The sequence below is a fragment of the Artibeus jamaicensis genome, unplaced genomic scaffold (genome assembly GCF_021234435.1).
Source record: "Artibeus jamaicensis isolate MK-2021 breed Jamaican fruit bat unplaced genomic scaffold, CSHL_Jam_final scaffold_1964, whole genome shotgun sequence".
Classification (NCBI taxonomy): domain Eukaryota; kingdom Metazoa; phylum Chordata; class Mammalia; order Chiroptera; family Phyllostomidae; genus Artibeus; species Artibeus jamaicensis.
In genome coordinates this window covers 57344864-57371649 of record NW_026522030.1, presented here as the reverse complement: position 1 = coordinate 57371649, position 26786 = coordinate 57344864, and the positions used below count along the sequence as shown (strand labels likewise).

General features: G+C 36.7%; 1 protein-coding gene across 1 annotated transcript in view; it reads right to left on the bottom strand.

The window, feature by feature from the left end:
* FOCAD (focadhesin) overlaps positions 1–26786 on the bottom strand; it is a 321710-nt gene that overhangs the window by 110857 nt on the left and 184067 nt on the right. The window contains exons 16-20 of the mRNA XM_053656269.1: positions 22554–22688; positions 18742–18792; positions 17941–18024; positions 9788–9926; positions 5288–5473 (exon numbers count right to left, since the gene is read on the bottom strand). Coding sequence (XP_053512244.1) covers positions 5288–5473; positions 9788–9926; positions 17941–18024; positions 18742–18792; positions 22554–22688 — 595 coding nt within the window. The remainder of the gene's footprint in view (positions 1–5287; positions 5474–9787; positions 9927–17940; positions 18025–18741; positions 18793–22553; positions 22689–26786) is intronic.

Sequence of the window (26786 nt, the reverse complement as noted above, 5' to 3'; positions counted from 1 at the left end):
TCTTGCCTGTAATGTTTCTTTTGAGAAATCAGCTGATAGTTTTATGGGAACTCCTTTGTAGGGAACTGTCTCCTTTTCTCTTGCTGCTCTTAGGATTTTGTCTTTAATCTTGGGTAAATAAATGATGATGTGTCTTGGTGTGTTCCTCCTTGGGTCCAACTTCTTCGGAACTCTCTGAGCTTCCTGGACTTCCTGAAAGTCTATTTCCTTCACCAGATTGGGGAAGTTTTCCTTCATTATTTGTTCAAATAAGTTTTTAATTTCTTGCTGCTGCTGTTCTCCTTCTGGTAACCCTATAATTCAGATATTGGAACATTTCACGTGGTCCCAGAGAGTCCTCAGCCTCCCATTTTTTGGATTGTTTCTTCGTTCTGATCCAGTTGAATGTTTTATTTTTTCCTTTTGTTCCATATTGTTGCTTTGAATCCTGGTTTCCTTATTGTCACCGTCGGTTCCCTGCATATTTTGCTTTATTTCATTTTGAGTATTTTTCATTTGTTCTTTCATTTTTTGACTAAGTTTAATCAGTTCTGTGAGCATTGTGATTACCAGGCTTTAAATTCTCCATCGGTTAAGGTGGCAATGTCCTCATCACTTAGGTCTGACGTTTTGCTGTGTTCTTTCATTTGGGCCATATTTCTTTGTCTTGGTGCAGCTGATAGGTTGTAAGGGGCAGGGCCTTAGGTGTTCGCCGAGGCAGGGCAACCCTTTTTGCTGTGCTGCCTGTGGGGAGGGACCAGAGAGGGAACAGTGCAGCTCGCCTGCTCATCTCTAGCGCACCTTCAAACAGACTCCTGTGTCAGAATGGAAGTATCTCCCACTGCAGCAACCCCAGCCGTAGCCCACAGTCAGCTCTGAGTCTCAGCTTCCCCCTTAAGTCAGCCCCACCCCTCAGCTGTTTTTCTGAGTCACTCCCCCCATGGGGGTCTGCTTTACTGGTCTGGTTGTTTTGGTTGATTTTTTTTCTTTAATTCCTTGGTTGTTGAAGTTTTATGCAGTTTAATTTTCTGGTGCTTCTCATTGTTTATTGATTTTAGATCGGTTGTTATCCTCCTTTTGGTTGTGAGAGGAAGTGAAGGGTTTCTACCTACACCTCCATCTTGGCCGGAACCCTCATCTTTTTTGCATTTTAACCTATCTGTTCAGTGTACACAAAACAAAAGAGCTTCAAAATATATGACAAAAATGAGCAGAGTAGTTTATTTTCAAAAAGATTTTTTTCAAAAAAGATGACATAGACCTGCAGTAAAAGTGCTAAACTTTAAAGTGCCTTTTTCGATAGCTTGATGAAGCGGACAAATAAAATCAGTAAGTTTGCAGAATATCTGAACAACACTGTGAACAAAGTTTAATTAGTTGACATATAGTAAGTAGAGTGACAGAATTCCTATGCTTTATGGGGTAGTATCTTATATAAGAAGATTTTAATTTCATCAAGTTGACTAAGTTGATCATCTACTCATATGTTCACTGGACATTTGAATACTCTCATTCTGAAGGGTGTTTAATTCTATTTTCTGTTTTCTGATTGTCTTTTTCTCACTGATTTGCAAAAATGTGTTACATATTCTAGATAAGAGTTTTTATCAGATATATGTATTATTTCTTCTTGCATTCTGTGGTTTGCCTTAGTACTCTCTTTAAGGTACATTCTGGTTAACACATGTTCCTGATTTTAATATATTTTGTCATTATTTTTATAACTGGAGCACTTAATTACAGAATCATTTGTTGTAAAGATCATCCCGTCTCTCCACAGTACTGCAGTGCCGCCTCTGTAATAAGTCTGGTGACCTTGCTTATGTGTGTCTATTTCTCAACATTCCATATTCTTCCATTGGTCTGTTTGTCTGTCCTTGCACCAGGACCACATGGTCAATCATTGCAGTTTTATAATAGATTTTGACATCCAGTAATGTATATCCTCCTACTTTGTTTTTATTCTTCAAGATTTCATTGGCTATTCATGCATTTTCATGCATATTTTAAAATCAGCTTACCAATTTCCAAAAAACCCCACTGGGATACTGACTTGGATTGGGATGAACCTAAATATCAATTTGAAGAGAATTAACATTTTTACAACACAGTCTTCTAGTCCATATGCATTGTATATAATTCCATTTGTTAGAATTTGTTTAATTTTTCTCTGTAATGTTCTGTATCTTCCAGCATAAAGGTTTTGCATGCTTTTGATAAATTTCCTCTGGGTACTTGGTATTTTTTGATACTACTATAAATGGTATAGATTTTAAATCATATTTTTATTTGAATGGTACATAGAATATCTCACTGATTTGGGGGGCAATTTTGTAGTGATTATTTAGTTTTTTAAAATCTTTTAAATTATCACTGATTTTTATATGGTGACCTTTGTATATATGCAGTAATCTTGCTGAATTCATTTATTAACCCAATTAATCTGTAGATAATTTTCTGTGTACACAATCATGCCATCTGCAAATAATGACTATTTTATTTATTCTTTTCTAACACTTATGAGTTGTTTTTTTTTGGCTTATTACACTAGCTATGTCCTCCATTACAATACTGAACAATGGTGATAACAAGCATGCGTATATCTACATTTCTGTATTTTATTATCTGAACTTATATAAGTTTACCATTTTGTTAAATTTTCAAAGAATCAACTTTTGGCTATGATGATTTTATGTTTTCTACTGCACTAAATTTTATTCTTACATTTATTATTCCTTCCTTTTTCCTTTCTTTAAATTTAATTTGCTGTTCTTTTCTAAGCATCTTGAGATAGAAACTTAAATCATTATTTTTTCCTTTTTTCTTTCTGAATATATTTTCTGCAGGTATAAGTTTCCCTGTAACACTCTTTTAGCAGTTGTGATTGGCTTATTATACTTCAGTTTAAGCTATTTTCTGATTTCCATTTTGATTTTTAGTTTAATTCTTGGATCATTTATAAATGTAATGTTCCATTTCTAGGCGACTGGAGCCATTCCCGTTATCTTTCGAGTATTTACTTTTCATTCCATGTTCATCTGGGGACAGGCTCTAAATGACTTCAGTATTTTGAAATTTGTTGAAGTTTATGGTTTGTCATATTGTCATTTTGGTAAGTTCCCCCATGTACCAGCAAAAAGCATAGGAATTCTATCACTGTTCTATGTATGTCAACTAAGTAATGTTTGTTCAGAGTGTTGTTCAGATATTCTGCAAACTTACTGACTTTATTTGTCTGCTTACTCATCAAGCTATTGAAAAAGACACTTTAATGTTTAACACTTTTACTGCAGGTCTATTTCATCTTTTTGAAAAATAAAATGGTCTGCTCATTTTTGTCATATAATTTGAAGCTATTTTATTTTGTGTACACTGATTAAAACAGTGATATTTTCTTTTTTTAAATTTTATTTAGTATTTTTCAAGTACAGTTTTTTGTCTATTTCTCCCATCCCAGCCCCCCGCCCCGTGGTCCCCACCTCCCTCCCATTTCCACCCCCCTTAGTTCTCGTCCCTGTGTCCTTCATACTTGTTCCTCCAAATCCCTCCCCCTTTTCCCCCTTAAATTTCCTTCCCTCTCCCTTCTGAAAACAGTGATATTTTCTTAATGGAGAGACTTCATTATCTCCATGAAATGTCCCTACATTTCTAGCTTCTTCCTTTTTCATATGTCCAGAACTTTTTCATTGCATACGGGATAGTAAATAAAAGAACCACAGAAATTTTAGTCGAAATGGTGTTAAACTCCTCTCCTCTGTCAGGCAGATAGAGTGAAGGACTGATCTTCACAATCAAATCAGGGACTGGACTGGGTTAGGCTTATTTATAGCTCTGGTAAATCTCAGTCTATGTCTGGTTCAACCCTGTTCCTAGAATATGCCTCCCCAAGATTTTCAATTGGCAGTCTACTCGGACTCTTAAGTATGGAATAGTTATGAGAGATTCTGATCTGTTCTCATAGGTTTTCAGCTTACCTCTTTACCTCTCCCATCCCTTAAAGTTCCAAATCTTGGCAAATATCTGGAGGCAGACACAGGCTGTGTATTGGGGGTTCCTCAAGTCTCCTGTGCTGTCACTCAGGCACCATGTAAGATCTCTACTGGTTTCTCTATCTCATGCATCAGCCTCTTAACTCAGCCTCTAGCTCAAGTCGAAATCAGTAAATGCACCCAGGTGCAACGAGCTATATCTTTAGTATTAATTCACTACTCATGTCCTTTGTTTTCAGACCCATTCTCCTAGCCAGTCTTTGCTCCCTACGCACAAGACTGAAGGAGATTTCACTTTGCCTCTCAGAAGAAGCATCAGCCTAGTTCTTTGACTTTCAGGGCAAACTCAAAATTTAGCAAATATCTTAAGAGGAAAATCTCCAATTCGTCTCTTATATTAGTCAAAGTCTTCAGAGAAACAGAAGGAAAAAGAGGTAAATATCTGTGAGCTGGAGAAACAGAAAGCCAGCAGTATAATTAATTCAGTTGGAGTCCAAATGCCTGAGAACCAATAGGGACAATGTCCAAGGGCAGAAGATAGACATACTCATTCCTGCAAAGAGAACAGTTTCATGCTTTTTCTGTTCTATTCAGGCCTCTAACAGATTGGACAATGCCCAAATACAATGGTGAGGGTGATCTTCTTTACTCAATTTACAGATTCAAATGCTAACCTCTTCTGAATACACACTCACAGACATATATAAAAATAATGTTTTAATAGCTACCTGGGCACCTCTTCGCCCAATCACACTGACACATAAAATTTACCATCACATCACCCTAGTTCAGTGGAACCTATAAAAGGTCCACTGGTTTCTCTGTCCTCTAATCAGCCTCTCCCCGGCCAAACCCCAACCCTAGCCCACAACTAGAATCACTGAATACCCTTCTTGGGGATGGGAGCAGTCCTCAAGGGGTCTCCTATTCTGGTATTTTTGTCTTCTATTCATTTTTGCTTCTACAGTTCCCTGATGCCTTTAAAATGGGATTTATTTTGTCATTTATCTTGCTGTGTCTACATGTTAGCAATGGCAGCAATGCCTTGCCATGAATACTCCACCCTACTCAAAAATGTAAGTTAAAAGATTATATTAAAAACTTGTAGGGTGGGGTGGGGGAGTGGTGGGGAAAAAATGCAGACAACTGTAATTGAACAACAATAAAGTACATAAAAAAATGAAAGTACAACAATAAAGTACATAAAGTACATATACGACTTAATTTTTCCCTAACCAGATATATTTTAAAGTTAGATACATCTGAGACAGAAAGAAAAAAAAAAAAACTTGTAGCTGAGTACTGTGTAATATGCTCACCTGCAAGGCCAGGTTTCAAACCTGGCTGCTTGTTCGTTCCGTACATTTTTAACATAAAATTGGGGATTCCTGCTACTGTCTTTCCTTGGTCTAAGCGGCCGCCTCCTTTCAATGCCAAGTGATAGACCCCACGGGGCATATTCACCATTTCTTGTTTCATGAGTGATGTAAAAAATTCCTCCAAAGCTGAAAGAGATAAAAGGAGATCAAAAGTACAATATTACAGTATGCTAGAAGAGAAACATTCATTCTTAACTCACACACACACACACACACACACACGTGCACACAACAGCAACAACAACAACTTAGCCTATTTCAGGCCAAACTTCACAAAGTAAAAAGAGAACTCTTGATCCTTATCCTCTTTTTAGTGCGCCAAGTCAGACCATGGCACCCAGTTGCTCAAGCTTAAAAACTTAGCCATCCTTAACTTCTCTCTTTCCCTCACTCCTTATATGTACTCCATTAGCAAGGCCTAGGTCAACCTTCAAAAATACATCCCAAATCCAACAATTTCTCTGCATTTTCACTGCTACTTACCCAGTCATTATCTCCTCTCTTCCTCATCCTAATTTAAGAACAAGTTTGTTGTTTTCTACTCCTCATGACCACCCCTACAAACCATCTTTTCTACCCAAAACCCAGAAATTTATGTCATTCCCCTTCCTAACATCTTCCAAAGGTTTTTCACTGTAGATAGAATAACATCAAAACTTCTGACAATGATCAAGGTTTTCTATAATCAAGTCTGACTCCCCCTCTTACCTTCTCTCTAACCCCCTGCCCTCCTCACTAGAGATGTTAAAGGCGCACTTCCACGCGGCCTTTTTCCCATTCCTCAGTAACATGAAGTTCATAGCTAACTCAGGGCCATGACACCTGCTACTCCTTCTACATGGAACACACTAGACCCAGAATTCCACGTGACTGGCTGCTTCTTGTCCTTTAGGTATTTTCAGAGAAGCTTTTCATCTTTCTGTAGTAATATCAGTACAATTATTAAAAAACAAAATATTAATTTCTTTGCTGTGGTGCGTTTAATTAATCCCAAAAGGCTTATTACTTGACATTTTTACTTATTATAAGGTAACACAGAAATGTGAGATCAGAAGATAATAGATACTCAAACAAAATGCTTGATAAGATTATAGGTTCATATTCAAGAGTTATTTTCCGAAGAACCACTAGAGGTTGCCCAATGCAAAAAACAAAAACATTAAAGGTAAGCAAACTGTATGGAAAACAAAAAAGGAAACTACTGCATGTGCCTCTTCTTACAGGAACAAAAAGGCAAAGATACACCTAACAAAACTGGAATTTCACTCTGAATAGATAAAAAAAGTCTCCTTTAATGACCATGATGAAATTAAAGGCAGTAAGTGCTCACTGGAGCATCTATTAGGTGCCTAGTTTGTTAAGCCCATATAGAAACTCCCTAGCTGCAACCAAGCTTCTCCATTCAGAGCCACGAGAACACTGTGTGGGATGCTTTCCACTTACCCCTCTGGGACCATCCTCTGCCCTTTCGCCTGTGCTCTGTGCTCTGTAAGAATAACCTTTAACAAACGCATCATCAGGCTCCCCTGTCCTCTGTCTTCACTGAACGGAAACACTGGCGGGAGGCCAGAGAGTGGAAACACAGTAGGGTCAGGCCTGTATTCCCCGATTCCCATCTGCAGGTTTGCTACAGGTAGCCTACATTGCTCCGGAAGGCCCTGGCTCCCCTATTTATGACACAGATGCTCTCTCTCATTTTCCTAACTGTTACTTCCCCTTACCTCTTCTAGCTAAGAGACATTAACCACTCTGGGAGGATTCACCATGGCTTGTGATTTTTCTTTAACCTTGACACCGTAAGAGTAAAGAGTCCCTTCATTCAACTACATTCCGATCAATTACTTCATCTGAATGTGCCTTTCCTGTCAAGACCCTAATCAATATCTAACTGAAAGAGAGATAAAATAATATCCAACTGCAGGCCATATACCCAATACTGGCATTCACATGCACACGTATGACTGCTGCAAGCCAGCTGAGGATGAGTATAGACTTTTTGAGATGCAGCTACAATCACTGTTTGTGAGGACATAGGCGCTATGATGAGAGAAGGTAATTTCATGCTTCCTCAGAAGGAATCCTATTCTGGCAAAAGCTGATATATGTCAAGAAATAAGTCCACATCTGCAACAGACTAACCCAGGAATGTAAATTTGTGTACTTGTCAAGCTCTTCAGAGAACTAAGGATTCTCACGCCAACTCCAGCCCTGAGAATAGTTTAAATGAGGATATGATACCAGACTGCAACTGATATAAACACACCATCTTCCCCAGCCACTAAGCTAGCACATAGAATTTTCTTCCCCACTGTCATTGAGTCTTGCCCTACTACTTTCCTTACAGAAGACGAGGTCAGAATTTGAAAAAAAGCTGAAAATTTGTAGGTCACATTGTTAGTTATAAATTTTTTAAAACAACCTACATGTCTTTCAACAGATGAGTGGATAAAGAAAGAGTAGTACATACTACAATGGGATACGGCTCAGTAATAAAAAAGAATAAGTTATACAGGCAAGTATTGGGTGGATTCAAAATGTCCTGAGTTAAAAAAAAAGTGCTAATTCCAAAAGTTTATATACTATATTTAAAAACCTAGAAATTTTGAATAGGTCTATAGTTAACAATGTTGTACCAATATGAAATTCCTGGTTTTAATATTAAACTTTGGGTATGCGAGATGTTATCAATCCAGAGCAGCTCAGGTAAAAGTACACAGAAACTCTCTAAACTATTTTTGTGACTTGTAAGTCTGAAGTTATTTCAAAATTAAAAAAATGAAATTGATGCTAGTAACACCTATATTTAAAATAATGCAAATTACTGAATTTACTCTGCAGCTGCATTTTTGTTTACTTAAAAGGAAGTAAGAAGAGAAAAGGACCAGGACTCACTTACATCCAATGCATTCTGGCTTCCTGCCTAATGTGTATCATCCAGGCTGGACCTTTTAGGGTGTACATTCCTGAGACTGGTGCTCTTTCCTGGTTCTCCTCTGAGTAATCCCAGGAAGGGTGAGGCACAGGAAAATGAAAAACTTGGTCCATGGTGACATGGTGACATGTCCGCTACACACAGACAGCATCTACACTACCCACCTAACTCTAATTATTGAATTTTCTCAAACAGATACAATTGTTGACATCAAATCCTCCCCTTCTTAGGGAAAGGAGCTAACAGCCATCAAGAACTATGTAGAGGAGCTGCCTTGTGGCCAGCACAGCACTGCACAGACTGGGAGGACAGAAACAGCAGATGCCATAGCAACAAGTATCTCCCCTTCTTCTCATACCATAAGCCCAGGGGCTGAGGGGTCCGTGTAAAAGGAAACATCAACATTTAAAAAGCTCAAGAGGACTTTTAACTCTAAGGCTATTTTAGGATACAAGAAGAACTTTGGTAACTGATGTCTCTTTCCTTCAACTCAATATTAACTACAGGAAAGGTCCTCGACTCTGAAGAACCCTGATGGAGGAAGTCGGGAAAACAGAAAAGAGGAAGGGGAAACAAGTATTTACTGCTTGTTCAAGACATTAGGGAAAAATAAAAAGCGAAGTCGTTGTCTAAGTTGTGCCATTCAATTTTCTCTCATAAAAGGAGGTGGGGATTTGGGACAGGAGCTTTGTCAAGAAATAAATAATATGCATATGGCTGAGTCTCTCAGGAATCTCCATGTGAGATAAAACCAAGGAAAAATCTTCCGACATTACAGTGAAATTATGATTGCGAAGATGAGATGACATTTCTTGGGTTTATTGAACTTAACTTTCAGAAATTAAATTTTTACATCCATGAACATCCAAGCTAGAATTGGGACAGGACAGGTTATGGATGCATGTTCAGCAAAATGCTGGCTAATACTGAATTAGAATAATTCGACATAATTATAATAATTTTTAAATGCCATGGTTCTGTAAAATTTATGTTGAAACTAAATGACCATACAATTTTATCTATTTTTTAAAGGCATTAATTTATAGTTCTCCAATATTGGCACCATCTTTGGAGTAATTCCAAAGAAAGATTAAATTTATAATTATGAAAGTAGACAGTAAATCTTGGAAGATTCTAATGATCTTTTCACTTACCTTATATCATAACAAACCATTATTTGAATCAGTGACCTAAAGTCCCACTGCAAATTTGCCTTACAGAAAAAAATTAGAATTTGAAAGAAATTTTAATTTCTCAGTAAAAATGGTTGCTCAAATTAGTTTTCCAATTCAATTTTATTCAAGTCTAACATATTCAGAATATTTTGAACACTGTACTTCTTCAAGGAGCCCTATAGAACAGATGGATGCATTTGGCATTTCAGACAGAAAATATGTATGCAAGATTAAAGTGAGCTATTAATATATATGCATCATAAAAGAACACAATCAAATAGGTAAAAACCACTGAACTGCTAGCTTCCCTGCCCCTAAATAAACAAGCATCACCTGGTAAAACCAAAGGTGAGGTGAGTGACAACAGTTTGAGATAGCAAGAGCCAGGAACGGAAAGATCCACTTCCTTTTCATCACCCTCATCATCTTCATCTTCATCTAGCTCATCAGGAATGTGGATTTCTGGTCTTATCTGCAATGACAGAGAAGACAACACTAAAACATTATGTAAAATCTTTTTTTGGTCCTTTTTATGTCAAGATTTAAAATTTGAGCTTGACTCATTGCTCTATAATATCAAAAGACCATTAAAAATTTTAACAAACTATTCATTTTCTGATTAACTGTTAACCTCTCATCATCTTATCAGATACAATCCCAGATCCATGTAAAAAACTAATGATAAAATATAGTAAGAAAATCACCATAAACCAACAAAAGCAATGATGATTATGGAAAACTAATAAAATCTTACACCATCCAACAGTAAAATGCAAACACTGCCACATTTAATATATTGAACTGCTATGGTTTATAATTAAATATTTTCCTAGTCTGAATACATTTTCTTAAAATTTGTGATTCCAGGCATATCTCCATGTCGAAATTAAAATCTTCCAGTGAGACGTATAGTAGAGATCAGGAGAGGACAGAGTGCTTTAGCTGAGTTTATTTTTGACTTGGCAGTTTGTTGCTCTAGAATATAAAAACACTAAAATCTATAATTGGTAGCTATACTTTATTGTGTGTGATTTGCAATTTGAAGATTTTGTGGTTGCTCTGTGATTAGGGTTGTTTGAACCAAAAATAAAAAATGTAAAAAGATTATCACTATTGTAATTTACACAAGATATAACTGTCAAGCAATTAATTAAATTTTTAATACTTTCAATGACACACCATCATGATGTCCACATGGAGATAATTAAGCATTAGGAAAGGGAATCCAAATATATAAAAGTAGTTGCTATAACCATAAAGTGCCAGAACCCAGTCATTACCATTAGCCTGTCTCCTGGAGTTATTTTTAGAAATAATTAACAATTCCTGCAGACTGCCTTCTTCATAGGTCCCCAAAGCACTGTTCCTTTTAGCAACTGCACTAAGTCAGGGTTCTTGGAGGGGGATTTTAAAAACAAGAGGAAATGCTTCTCATAAGTATCATAATCTCAACTCCAATGAAGCCTTTCAACCATAACTAGTGTTCTCTTCGACAGTTAAGGAGAGAAAACAACCTGACCACCTGAGCACCTTCAAAGACAAAGTTAATTCTGATTCAATATTGAGTACCTAATTCTCAGAAAACTGAGCCAGCCATAATTACAGAGATAACAATAATCCATGCTTCACATGGGGCATTTGTTGATATTAATGCATATGAGAGAAACCCTGGCATGTTTGCAAACATCTTAGTTCTGACAAGTTGACTTTTCAAAGTCTGGTCTGCATGCATACTTGGAAGTTGCCAGAGCTGATGTCATCAGGAATTATCTTAAAGATTCTAACCAGTCCTAGTCGGCTAAAAAGTTCCCAATAAAGGAGTTGGTCTGGGTCCATCTGCTTTACCTCCTGACTTTTTACATATCCACAGTGCAAATTTTGAAAATAATATGTGAACAGTATACTGGGGAAACAGACAATGCTTACAGCTAGAGACTACATCAGGAGTACCAGTTACCACACTAGTCCACCAAAGCACTGGGAAGCTCTGCTACACATCACATTGGAGTGATAGGAGATGAAGGGCAGAGGTAAACACTTAAGCTAATATGAAAACTCAGAGGAATGGTGAGGATGTGGATAAATCAGAATCCTCATACACTGCTGGTGTGAATGGAAAATGATGGAGCCCCCTTGGGAACCAGTTTGGCAGTTTCTCAAAATGTTAAACACAGTTATCATATGGCCCAGAAATTCCACTGCTAGGTATGTAACCAAGAGAAGTGAAAATATATGATCATACAAGAACTTGCACATGAATGTTCATCAATGTTAATGCATTATTCATAATAGCTATTTTAAAATGGAGGCAACTCAAATGCCCATGAACTGATGAAAACATAAACAAAATGTGGCATATCTTTACCATGGAATATTATTCAGTCATAAAAAAGATATGAAGTACAGATAAGCTACACAGAAATGAACTTTGAAAACCTTAAGCTATGAAGAAAGCCAGTCACTAAAGACCCCATACTATATGATTTCATTATAGTAAAGATTCAGCACAGGCAAATTTAGAGAGAGAAAGTAGATTAATGGTTGCTTAGGGCTTGGAAAGGGGTAATGGGAATTGACTGATAATAAGGTGTTCTAAAAATAGACTGTGGTTGCTCTGTGATTAGTTGCACAATTCCTTGAATAAACGAAAACCACTGAATTATATGCTTTAAGTGGGTGAATTAAATGGAATGTGAATCATGTCTCAATTAATCTGTTTAAATAGAAGGAAGGCCATGGGGGGAACAGAGGGGAAGAAGGAGGAAGGAAGGAAGGCTACAAAAAAGAGGCCAAGAGGAAATGGGAGAAGGGAGAGGAAGAGAGGGAGGTGTCATCATTTGAGAGGAAGAATAAGAAGCAGGAATGGAAACCACCATCACCTCCAGTGGGACTTTAACTGGTGTATGAACTACGCCAAATGATCAAATGCCTCTAATTCCAGAATTATTTACTATAAAAGTAAAACAATCATTTTCCCACAGATTTTAGCCTACCTAGTCTTTCTGCTCCATCAACCTAAGTTAGTTAAATAAGTCACAGCAACTGGGCCATCAATATTTCTGAGAGCCACTAAAGAAAGACCTACTAGGTTGGGGATTAAAAAAAAATTGATCCACTCATCCATCTTAAGCTGTCACATTTCATATTCATATAACTGAATGCCTATATTAATTTATCTGCTATATGGTAAATAGCACATGTCTATACCTTACGTAGCATATATTTAACAAGGAAGCTACAGATATACTATAATTTAAGTAGAGATGACATACTCTGCCTACTTATAATGCTATAACGACTCCTTCAATTTTGCTTCTTCAAATGTAACTTGATTCTCCTGAACAAATTAGCACTTATTGTTCGAACTTGGTTTCATTACATTTCTGTCCTTTTCTGCTCATCTCTGAAAGAGCTATTTATTCCAGCTTCCCAATGTGAGCTCCAGCATTTTCCCTTGGCTTGTGTACAACTGAATACGATCAATGTGAGTATAACTAAGGAAAACCAAGAAACATCATATGAAAAAAAATGCCTGTTAACATTATATAATGTGGGTGATTATATTACATTAGCTGCTAAAACACCCAGGAAAACTGCACATATATTTACAACATAAACACACACATACACATACACACACAACTATGACTTTCAAATTATAGCTAAGCTTTACTGGAGAAACTTTAATGGAGAACCAACTATAAAATGATAAATTACTTTTAAAATCTGCTTCCCACTGAATACTGAAAAATTTATATTGGAAAAACTAAATGTCTTACTATTGGTTCTGAGTTAGATAACCTTTCAGTTACCTTTCTTTGTGTGTAACCTATAAAAATCCAGGAGTTTGCACATAAGCAGAGGGTTTTATTTGGAACACATCAAGTATTTGCATAAATTCCTCTAAAAAGATAAACAGCTTCTGATGAATGCAGTGACATTCACTTAAATCAAAGCCTAACAGGCAACACGGTATTAATACCCAGCTGGCATGGACAACAAGCCATCTTCTATTATATTCACATCTAAAGTTAACTCCAGAAGTCAATAAGACAACTTATTTTCAGATCTCTATAATAAAAATGTTTAATTTTTAAATAACTAAATATTTTTAAATGAACCCAAATCACAGAGAGAAGAGCCAATCTTCTACCTCAATGTTTATCCATTACTGATTGTTTTATCAGGAAAATGATTCTCTATTTGTTTTTTTGGTTTGGTTGGCTGTTTGGGGGAGATTGATTTTTTTTGGAACAAACTAAGGCAGAGGAGAAGGATAAATAGCTAAAAACAGAACAATGAAATGCAAACTAAGAAGGAGAAAGCATTCATGTCTATTTTTTAACATTAGGATCAATAGGTCCTCAATGAGCCCCCCAATTTTTTTGACCAACTATAGATTTGCAAGTTTCAAGTAATTAACAACATTTTTACAAACCAACAAAACACATGGATTCATTCAACATTCTCAGCTCATAAAATAGCCTGGAACCTAGTGTATGTCCAATAAATAATGATTAAAACAATTCAAGTGTTAAGTGTCTATCACCATTAATCTCACAGAACTTCTTAAAAACAAACCAATGACAAGAAAGATGAGTTAATGAATTTTTATCTTTAATTCAAATGGTATCTTCGTTCAGCTCTATTATCCATGGATATTTTCCATCTTGCCTTAATTCAGGGCTGACTGTCCAACTTGCAGCCCAAGGCTGCACCCATCCCAGGATGGCTATGAAGGTGGCCTAACACAAAATTGTAAATTTACTTACACTATGAGATTTTTAGTGATTATACGTCACTGTGTATTTAATGTGTGGCTCAAGACAACTCTTCTTTCAGCGTAGCTCAGAGACGCCATAAGGTTGGATACTCCTGCTGGATGCAATGTCTTACTCAACCCTCATTTTCTCTGATGTCGGCCTTCCTCTAACACCTTTTGCTCCATCACCTCTTAGCTTTCAACAAGCTCTAGGGTTTTAAATTAATGTATCAGTCAACAAGAAATCTTTCTTCAATACATTTTAAAAAGGTAGTGCTTACAGAAGCAGCTAAATTATAGTCCACAAATGTAGTCATGTTGATAAGGATACATTGTATCTTTTAAAAAATCTTTTACTTCAAATTCATACTGTGCTCATTTAGAAGATTATTTCACAAGTTTCCACAAATAGAAAAGAGAAGGTAGACATACTTTCACTGGAAAGCTGTATGGGTAACCTTCAGTTTTGCTCATATGAAATTGCCCTTAAGGCAGAGTGAGTAGTCTCTGACAGCAAAGGACCTTAGTTTTTACATTATAAGAGTCCCTACCTGGCAGGGACTTCTAAAACAATTGAAAATAAACTTTTATGGAAAATGAGCCTGTTTTGCATCATTGTCATCACCTACAAAACAGAGGGGGGAAGTTGACAGGGTTCTCTCCTTAGCCTTTGAGAGCTGATCAAGTGCCATTATTCCCCCTCGGATCCCTCCCCCACATACAGCATCACAACCGAACAACGTGAATTGCCCTGCCCTGGTGAACACCTAAGGTTCCTCCCCTCACTATATAACGAGTGCATCAAGACCAAAAAATGGCCCAAACAAAAGAACAGATCGAAGTTCCAGAAATAATACAACAAAGCAACAAACTGATAGCCAACTTATCGGATGCACAGTTCAAAACACTTGTAATCAGGATGCTCACAGAATTGGTTGCAAATTAGATGAAAAAAATGAAGGTTATGGTAAGTGAAATAAAGGAAAATTTACAGGGAACTAATAGTGATGGGAAGGAAAATGGGACTCAAATCAATGGTGTGGACCAGAAGAAAAGAAGAAACACCCAATTGGAAAAGAATGAAGAAACAAGAATTCACGAATATGAGGAGAGGCTTAGGAACCTCCAGGACATCTTTAAATGTTCCAACATCCAAATCACAGGGGTACCAGAAGGGGAAGAGGAAGAGCAACAAGTGGAAAATGTATTTGAACAAATAATAAACGAGAACTTCCCCAATCTGGCAAAGGAAATAGACTTCCTGGAAATCTAGGAAGCTCAGAGAGTCCCAAAGAATTTGGACCCAAGGAGGAACACACATCATCATTACATTAGCCAAGATTAAAATGAAGGAGAGAATCCTAGAATCAGCAAAAGGAAAGGAGGCAGTCACCTACAAAGGAGTTCCCATCAGACTGTCAGCAGATTTCTCAAAAGAGACCTTCCAGGCAAGAAGGGGCTGGAAAGAAGTATTCCAAGTCATGAAAACCAAAGACCTACATCCAAGATTGCTCTATCCCACAAAGGTTTCATTTAGAATGGAATGGTAAAGTGCTTCTCAGATAAGGTCAAGTTAAAGGACTTCATCATCACCAAGCCCTTATTATATAAAATGTTAAAGGAATTTACCTAAGAAAAAGAAGATAAAAAACATGAACAGTGAAATGACAGCAAATTCACAGTTATTAACAACCACACCTAAAACAAAAACAAAAATAAATTAAGCAAACAACTAGAACAGGAACAGAACACCAGAAATGAAGATCCCGTGGAGGGTTATCAACAGGGGATTAGGAGGAGGAGACAGGGGGGAACAGGTATAGAGAATAAGTAACATAGATGGTAGGTAGAAAATAGACGGGGGGAAGGTAAGAATAGTACAGAAAATGTAGAAGCCAAAGAACTTATATGTACGACCCATGGACATGAACTGAAGGGGGAAATGTGGGTGGGAGTAGGTGTGCAGGGAGGAGGGGAGCAAAGGGGGGCAAACGGGACAACTGTAATACCATAATCAATAAAATATATTTTTAAAAAAGAGGTAGAGACGAAACAGTCAAGTGAATGTGAAAGTTGTTCAATATAAGCTGTATATTCCAGGTGGAATATTATAGGAATAATAGCTAAAACTAAAAGTATTTGTTACATTGTGATGTAAATTAGCAATTGCTTATTAAAAATAATATGATGCTAAAGCTAATCTATTGTAGGAGTTTGCACATCAAATTTACATGTAGCTCCTTTCCTTCCTCCCTTCCTTTCCCTCCCCTTCCCTCTTCTCCCTTTCTTTCTCTCCTTCCTTCATTCCTTCCTTTTCCTGCCCTTCCCTCTTCTCCTCTTCCTACCTGCTTTCCTTCTTTTATTCTTCCTCCCTTCCTTTTTTCCTCCTTTTCTTTCCCCTTTCCTCTTCTCTTCTTCCTCCCTCCCTCCCTCCCTCCCTCCCTCCCTCTCTCCCTCTCTTCCTTCCTTCTCAACACCCCAAGTCTGGGCATGTATGGAAGGCAACCAATCAATGTTTCTCTCTTGCACTGATGGTTCTTTCTCTAAAAAGCAGTGAAAAAATGTCCTCAGGTAAGGATTAAAAAATTATTTTAAAGAATCTATGGGTATTGCCAGTTACAATAGTACAGTCTGAAGTCCCATATTTTTAAATTTTATGAGTCATAAAACACTTTTGGTTAAGGCTTCCTATTTGTGCTAACTGCATGGCAAGGCAGCCAATCTACCTTGGGAGTCCTTGATAACACGGGAAACCCTGCCTTACTTAGAACTGGTTTTACAAGAGCCTGTCCTTCAGTGCCCCTCATGTGGTGGCTCCTATTCAACTCAATATACGGAAGTTTTCCTGGTTCTTACTGACATCTAATCTCCATATAAGATCAACGTAGAAGATGAAACAAACCCATTTTAATGCCTGAGGATTCCAACAAATTCACACTAAAATTTCTTGCCTTTTGGCCTCAAGGACAGACTCTGGGAAACATTACGCATAACTTCTAATACAATGTCTGCCTTATACTCTAAAGGCATTTGTGCATTTGAATTAGTAGTAACACTAAATATGAAATCAGACAACTCCAGACATAACCTGATAATTTAAAGATGGCTATATTAGGTAAATACTAGAAAAGGTTGAATATTTTTAGTTTAGTTTAAATGCTAAGATAATGTTACACTATGTGTTAACTCATATAAGACAGTAATACGTTCCTCATTCAGTTCTCTGGTGCTCACCTACACATCATTTAAAGCTAAACTAATAAATAGTCGATTTTTTCCACATGGCCTCTCTATTCTATATTATAAATAAACATCTTTGGCTGCACAGGGGTATAAATCTTAGTTGGTACAGGCCAGGCTTGGATTTGAAGTCCAAGATGGCACACTAACTGGGCACAGCGGTTCCTTCAGTGGCATAGGTCTGGAGTAAGCCACGGGCACCGGCATGTAGTCACACACTCTGTCATCTGAAGGAGACCTCGTTTGCACCATAGCTGTCTTCTATCTGCTACAAAGAGATTTAAATTCATTGTGATTCTAAGACCATTACAGATTACGCAGATAACAAATATAAATTATTATCTTTCTAGGCAACTATCCAGAGTTACACATATATCCATCAGGTATGAATCTTCTAAGGGGTTGGGGGGGTGGGAGGGAGATACGAATAACGTTGTAAAGCCAAGCAGTAAAGAGATACCAGAGAGAGAGCAGAGAGGCTTACCTGTTCAGGCAGATGAAGAATGGTGTGCTCTCCGGCGCTGAAGTGTGACAGAGATTTATATGCAGCGTTTGCTACAACTGGGTCCTAGACAGTAAAACAAATTTAACAGAAAGCACATTTTAAACACTTTCAACTCTGGAGGAAGCAATTTGGAAATGGTATTCACTTGCCTTAGCTGTCCCAATAGAAATAGAGAAAACAGCATAGGGTAGAGAAATCAGAAGTGCTAAGTTTTTACCCAAGCTTAGACATTAAACGTAAAGTAACTTGTAATTGCTCAGGCCCCATAAGGTAGTATGCCTTAGTGGAAGATGTGTGAGGCTTAAAGTCTGATTGGCCTGGAACTGGAGTCTGATGTTCCAACTACTAACAGGGAAAATTAGCTCTTAGGAGTCTAAGCTCTTTCACTTATGAGTGAGGTATAACATCACCCAGGTATAACTTCTCCATGCTCCTTAACTGGAAACAATATCTAAAGAATGGATGGAACTTTTTGCTGGTTTGCCATGCTTGCTGGTGGGAGAGGGACAAAGCAGGAAAAGGGAAGGAAGGGCCATGAAAAATATGAGACAATGGCAACAGTTCCTCTCCAGACAAATGTCAGCTTCACAAAGTGATAAGTCAACTTTATGGTAAAAATGCATTAATGAAAGTAAATTGAGAATAATTTTTAAAGTTGAAACTTATGAATAATCACAATTTTTTAAAAATCAGGAAGCTGTCATATTTTTTATTCCAAGACTCTTATCTGATGGTTCTTCCCAGTTAGTTCTGTTTCGCTGATACCCCTTGTGATAGTACCTTGTTTTGAGTGTGGGTCCAGAGGAAGCTGAGGACTTGAACTTTAAAATTCTGAAAAATCAACAAACATCAGAATAAAATTTTTAAGACAAAAATGAACAACCTAAAATAGCTTATAGTAGAAATTAAATCACTTTAAAATTTATGCCACTAGTAATTGACTTAACCTGTATTTTCCCATTTATAAAATGAAAATACTCAAAAACAGACTCATAACTTAAATACACAGATATTTAAACACAATGGGGTTTTAAGGTTATTAAAATTAGAAACCTAATCTTTTCTTAGCTCTCAAGTCCCAGTACAAATGTTACAGTCGTGTTTCACGCCACTGTTCCTGACCCCTACCCAGCAAAGATCTCTCTTCTCCAAGCAGTCACATGGCACATTTCGGCATCTAGTGTGTGGGTAACTCCCTGCTAGACTGTATACACCTCTGAGCAGTGCCTGTCATTTTCATTTAAGGGCCTAGACCATCAAGCCCAGAACATAAAGAACACAAATCCCAGTTTCTCAAATGATAACTAATAAATAATTGTACATAAAATCATCTTCCAACTTCTAAATTCTTGCCCATCTAAATTACATAAGGTTCTTGTATACCTCCTTGACTTTGCATATTCTATTCCCCAGATGTCAGTGGGAAGCAACATTCCATTAATTCTTCAAGATCCTAGTCTAATAGCACCAATTAAATTAGGTTTCTGTAAGATTCCCCCTAAGAATGCTGCTCACTCCCACCACTATACTCTCAAAGCCCTAAGATTAACTGTACTCATTCAGTGTTAGAATTACTATTGCCTCTGTCTACCTTCTTTACCAGTCTTTGAGCTCTCAGAAGGCAGAGACCGAAAGCAGAAAAACATATGTTTCTGGTGTAACAGAAAAACATAGGCTGCCGAGCTATGAAGTTCTCCGTTTAGACACCAGCTTTCACTTAAAAACAACAATGTTGATGAAGTTATCTGTCTGGCATATGGCAGGCACTTAGTAAATATTTGTTTAATGAATGAATGAACCGTGTAAAAAGTCAGATTCTTTAGCGGAGGGGGGGGAAAAGAAAAAAAGTACGTAAAAAAAAAAAAGAATTTTCAAAAAAAAAAAAAAAAGAAAAAAAAAACTTTAAAAAATAATATCTTTTGGTCAGATATTAGATCTAATTGGTATAAAGTAACTAGAATAGTGCTAGAAATGTATAATAGGTATTTAAATTATTTTAAAATTTGTAAATATGTTTTTTGATTTTAGAGAGAGGAAGGAAGAGAAGCAAAGAGATTGGAAGAGGGGGGTGTGCACTTGAGAAAGAGAGAGAGAGAGAGAGAAACATGGATGTGAGAGAGAAACATCAGTTAGTTGCTTCCCATGCACATCCCAGCTGGGGATTGAACCTGCAACCTAGGTATGTGCCCTGACTGGGAATTAAACCTCCAACCTCTAGATGTATGGGATGACGCTCCAACCAACTGAGTCTTACCAGCTACAGCAACAGAATTGGTACCTTATAATAGTATCTATTATTATTTATTAGTACCTCTAAGGCCTAGCATAGTTTTAATAAATATATCCTGAGTCAATGAATAAATGTATTAGCATTTTGTAAAGCAATTCAGAAAATACAGTAATTGAAACATGGACTCTTGGACTCTATTTTCAACAAGCTTTTAATGGGTAAAATAATATATATACACATATACTTGCAGTATAAAATAGAAATAAACATTCTTAGAATAGTATAGATGAAGTTTTGGAGAAGTAAACTCTTGATTGAAGAAAAATTCTCAAAGAATGGAATGAGTTAAATCAATTCTTTATATCCTAATATAGATTTTAAAGTTAGAGACGAAAAAGAAAGTGATTCTAGGCAGAAAGAACAACATGAACAAAGGAAAAGAAACAGAAACGTTTAGAGACAGATAAGGAAGCCGTAAGTGGCTCTCGGTTTTCCTGGAGTGCACGAGGCAGAAAAGAGTGAGGCCAGATTCTAAAAGGTTTGATTGATTAAGTATGAAGAGAATGGGCTTCACTTCAGGCAAACACAAGGCACTGAGGTGACTAGGGATAGCAATGACCAATGAAATGCTTTGGGAACATTACTTTTTTCAACTCTGGCTTACATCCAAACAAAGTCTAAGCAGTTAACAGAAAACAAATTATTTAAACATACACAGGGAAGGAGGAACGAGGTGGGGGGTGATGAGGAGAAAGAGGAACAGGGAAAGACAGATGAAGAGATGTCTCCCTCTACATTTCTTTACCTCTCCTTCCATGTGGACTAGGTCTCTGAGGGGACCACCTTTCCCCCAGGAAACTGGGGATGGAATGAACAACAGAGGAACCTTAATATTAATATGAGCATGAAGGTAAACCAAAATAAAATGGCAATGTAAAATTTGAAGAAGAATAAAACACCCTCTAATCCAAAAGACAATTTATAGCCATTGGCAAGTAAACATAAGAAATGTACATATAAATCACTTCATAAATTAACCTATCATAAAATCTGAGTAACTCAAAGTATACGCAATATAAAGGTATGTGAATTCAGTCCTTGAAAACAGAAAATAAATACACACAACTTGCCCTTACTTTGATTTTTAGTGTTAGCTCCATTTCAGTAGCCTGGTAGACTTTCTGACAACATATAAGGTATGTACCAGTGAATAGTGGCCATAAAAAAAGACTGTTGGTGAACTATGTATTCTAGAAATCCCAAATTGATTTTTTTTCTGATTCAGTAAAACAAAATGTTGAAAATAAACATATTGAGAATAACATATGAGAATAAACTCACAGTATCCTGTACTGGTTCAATCATGCATTCAACAACTACTTACTGAATATATATTATGTGCCAGGCACTGTGTTAGCTGCTGCATACTCAGTAGGACAAATTTGATTTTATTCGAGGTTATTTAGAATAATTAGAAGTATTATCCTACAGTTCTGTTTTACCATGTGATCTAAAACATTGAAAGGGATTATTATTGGACTATAATGGGAGGGTAGTTTATCAAAGTCTGTGAATCAAACTAAAAGTCCACCAAGACTTGCAGTGAGAATCAACTGCTCCCCTTTAAAGGAAAAGGAAAAAAGGTGAACATGGACGGGAGTATGGCTACCAAGAGGAAGCACAAGTAAATTCACCACTCTCTCTATTTCACTCAAAGAAGAGTTAATGAAGAAAATGTTAAGCAGGAATGTCTGAATGTAGCAAAGCATCTTTCACTTAGTGCTTCAATTTATTATAATGACAAACTTAGAGTCATTCATAAAACTATTTTCTTCTTGTAGGATGGCTTAATTTATAATCATCCTCATTGCAGAGTAGAGACAAAAATGACAGGTATATATAGAAAATGGGAACCAACATGTAAAAATCAAATCTCTATGGCAAAGCCCGAAACAAAATGACAGTATGTCCACACTACTGAGAGCATCTGTCCTGCTTTTTGTAAAGTCTTTGTACATTTTTTTAGACCTTAAAATACCAACAAAATGAATTTCAACTGTTGGCCTAATGAATTCTATTATTTTAGAAACATTATTTTTAACATACTGACTTTTTCAAATCTTGACTATACTCTCATAATAAAAACTTGGTATCCTTTACATAAATAAGTCTTAAAGACACAGAATTGATAAGAGTGGATAGTCTCCTACTCCTAGAAGTCCATAAAGATATCAAAATGTTCTCAAAATAAAAAGTGCTAAAGGATTTTTGGCAAAGAATTACAATTTTTCCCCCAAAAGTTATTATAAAACATGTCTTTCCCATGTAAAAACAGACAATTTATTGAGCTGCAAATGCATACCTCATATTCAGCTGTATTGACCGTTAAGGAAGGAACCAGAGAAAACAGCTCACTGAGGGTCTTCAGAATGAGAGGTCTCGTGTCACAGCTCAGCTTTGGGGACAGAGCATTCCAAGTGGAGCGAATACACACCACCTGCGAAGCAAGTAAAAAGTCAATGCGTAACAAAACCCCAATACCTATGAAGCCATTAGTAAGGAGTACTTTTTAAAATATGTTCTATTTTTAAATTACAGTTGGCACTCAATGTTATTTAAATTTCATGTTATATAATTCTGTAACTTACATGTGATTCCCCAGTAAGTTCAGTACTCACCTGGTACCACACACAGTTATTACAATATTATTGACTATTCTCTCTGTGCTGTACTCTACATCCCCATGACAAGGGCATTATCTTGTATTATAAAAAAATTTGTTTGAGAAAATATAAGAAAATTCATAGAAGTTAAGATATGCTAAGGTATTGCCCTCAAAAGAAATTATTTAAACTAATATAAATGCTGTTGAAGAAGACCCAGGCTGCCTCAGACAATTACTTTTTTTAGTACTTTGGTTAGCCAAGGGGGAAAAAAGTCTCTCTCTGTCTCTTTCTCTCACACACATGCACACACATGAAATTAAATTCCAGATTAGCAACATTCATTGTTGAAGAACCGGTCTCTGAAACAAAGAAGGGTAAGACAATGCTGGGACATTTCTAAAGCCAGGTATCCACAGTTCTCATAGTTTTTCAACCCTGCTGAAACTATGACACCACTAAAAAAATTGGGATGTTTATATATATATATATATATATATATATGCACATTTATATGTGTGTGCATGTATACACATATGTATAGAAATACCTATATGAACATGTAAATTGTCTATATATACATTTTATATACATATATATGTGTGTGTATATATATATATAACTGAACACTCTTCAATTGTCTTATATGCTTTTAAAGAGGGTAGGAGAGTGCTTATATTATTTAAAATAATAATTTAAGATGGTTTTAAAAGTTATCTCAGATTTTTTAAGAGGCTGTTAAGTGATAAAATAAAAACCAAAGCCCAACAAAAATGTTTAAGCTCAATTTCCTTAAACCAAGTTTTTTTAGTTCATTTTAATATCTAACATATGGATATTCAAATGTCCTTTAAGTTCAATTCCAATATGTATTTTATTAAAATTTTAAAACTCAGACAGGAACAGTGCAAACACAGATCAATTACATAGAGTTTAACAAGGATTAATCTTTCTAAAATACTCCAATCTCTTCTCTTAGGGTTGAATTAACACACACAATTTATCTCCATCTACTCACATACATTATTTAGTAAAGCTACAGGAGGTAGTCAGAGAACAGATGTCAAAGATAAGTGAATAATATATACTTAAGGACACATATTGAGGAGGTGCACAGAGGAGAAGACAGGATAAAGTATCTCAGAAAACTTGGATTTAGCGCCGTTGCTCTAGTTTCCTACTTTCCATGAAACAGCAGAAAGATACTCTCTGACTTGGGATCCACTGCAACGTTGGATTCCAATAAAATTTACTAAGTAAGGGCAGTACTGTGTGCCAGGCATGAAAGTAGGCACATTTATATAAAGAAGTAGCTCTAATATTACAAATTGCCAGTACAGTTGTCCCTCGCTATATTGTGGTTCACTTATTTGCAGCTTCACTGTTATCACTTATCGCAAATAAGTGAACCCCGATATAGTGAGGGACGACTGTGTACCTCACTGGTGAGTACCTATATGGAATTTTATATGTTGTTCAAATTACGTAGGCTTAAGAGTGTAGAAAGTGTTTAAGAGCATATGAATTCTTTATAAGAGTGTAGGAAAGGTTAATAACAGAGTGGGAAAGGTTTATAACAATGAAGGAAAGGTTTATAAAGCCTTAAAATATATATAAATAATAAAATAAATATAACACTGCTACTTCACAGATGTTCACCTATCACAGGGGTCTCTGGAAGGTAACTCCCACAATAGGTGAGGGATCACTGTATTTGAAATTTAAAAGAAAATTTCTTAAAATCTTTCAACATTGAGTGTATTCCCAGAGTAGTCAGTATATTGTACTAAGGGAAACAATAAAATATAAAATATAACCCAAACCTTCAAAGAACTCAGCACCTATTGAAAACAAGAGAAGTGTATGTAATTCCAAATTATCAAAAAACAAAAGGTATATGATTAGATTTTGAACTGTGTTCAACAGAAAGTATTTTCAAGATGAATCTAGGGAAGAAAGATAACAGTAGGTGGAATTCAGCAGAGAGGGTTTCAAGAGGCAGTTAGTCTTTTTATTTTTTAAAATAATTTTTTAAATCCGCACCCAAAGATATGTTTAATGGTTGAGAAAATAATCCACGTGAAGGAGAAACATCGAAGTGAGAGAGAAACGTCAGTGGTGCCTCCTGGACATGCCCAGGTCACAACCTCAGCCTGTGCCCCACCTCACTGCGTACTGACCCTGCAACATTTTGGCGTACAGATGATGCTCCAACCAACTGAATTACCTGGCAGGGCAAAAGGCAGTTAATCTTGAGATGGGACTTGAAGAAGGGATAAAGAGAAATGAGCAAACGATCCACCAGGAAATGGAAAGCTTAAGTCAAAACACAAAAAAAGGGCATGTTGCAGGCACAAAAATGCTTGAGTACCAGTGAGGAATGCTTCACGGGTGAGAGATGATCTAAAATACCACAGCAGTTTGTACCAGGATCAAAAAGAAAAGGCAGCCTCTAGAAATTTCTGAATTGAGGAATAAACAAAACTAAAGTATGACTTTTGAAAGATCCACCCAGTAGTCTTATAGCTAAAGTCAAAGCAGTCCTCTCTCCAATTTCCATCTCTCGCTAATCCCTGGCACATAAAATAGCTTCAAAGTTTTCTAAAAATTGTATGCTCAACCTAGTCAGTAATTGTGCATGCTTTCTCCACACTTTAAATGCCTATCCAATTCCAATCTATGTTGTTGCAAGACCCAGTTCAAATCCCATTTCCACAATTATGTTTTTTCTTACAATTCAAACTCTCATTGTATCGCTTTTTTCCTTCCAGTTTCTAGTTCTTAAAGCTCTGTGTCACCTAATTTAGTGTTTAATTATATACTGCCTAGTATTGTTCACTCTTTTTGTGAACGTAAATTGTCTCAATTAGATATTAAATTCTTAAAAAACAATGATGTCTTATACTTCTCATTCCCCATTACTGAGCACGGTACTAAAGTATATGAGAGATTATTAGTTCTTAACTACTGATGATACTGAAACCAGAGGAATGGTAAATCTGAAGTAGAGATGAAAAGAACTTGGAGAATGAATTGGAAAGTTGGATATGATGAGCCTAGAGACCTGGGTGAATAAAATGTAAATTCAGTGTAATGTAAAGCTGGTGTAGCTCAGTGGATTGAGCACGGACTGTGAAGCAAAGAGTCGCTGGTTCAATTCCCAGTCAGGGCACATGCCTGGTTGTGGGCCAGGACCCCAGTAGGGGACACGTGAGAGGCAACCGCACATTGATGTTTCTCTCCCAACTCTTTTTCCCTCCCTTCCCCTCTCTCTAAAAAATAAATGAGTAAAATATTTTTTAAAAAATGTAACATCTGAGGCCCTGGCTGGTGTAGCTCGGTGGATTGAGTGCAGGCCTGGGAACCAAACAACCATGGTTCGATTCCCAGTCAGGGCACATGCCTAGGTTGCAGGCCAGTTCCCATCAGGGGACACACAAGAGGCAACTATACATTGATATTTCTCTCCCTCTCTCCTTCCCTTCTGCTCTAAAGATAAATAAATATTTTTAAAAATGTAACATTTGAAAAGGAGTGGACACTGAAAAAAGGAGCATATTTGCAAAAGATAGGGGCCAAAAAGTTCCACTTGAGATATGTTTGAGGTGATAAAAAGACACCCAGATAGAAATATCCTGCAGGCAAGAGGAAAAAACGACTGTAACTCAGATGTGAGGTTGATCAACAGCTCTGTCATGCAAGTGTTTCCATAAATCAAAATACAAGGAAGTATGGCCTCAGAGACATCCTGATGCACTTTGCAGATCAATAAAAAAAGATCTCTGGCCGCCAGCTACAGAAGTATGAAACAAATCTTGCCCTTTCCATGGGTGGTGGGTGGATGGGAAGTGAGGCTGCATACTGCAACTATTTTCAAGAGTTTACAATTTTATTTTTGAAAGTCTTCTTCCTAGAACATTCGCAATCTAATG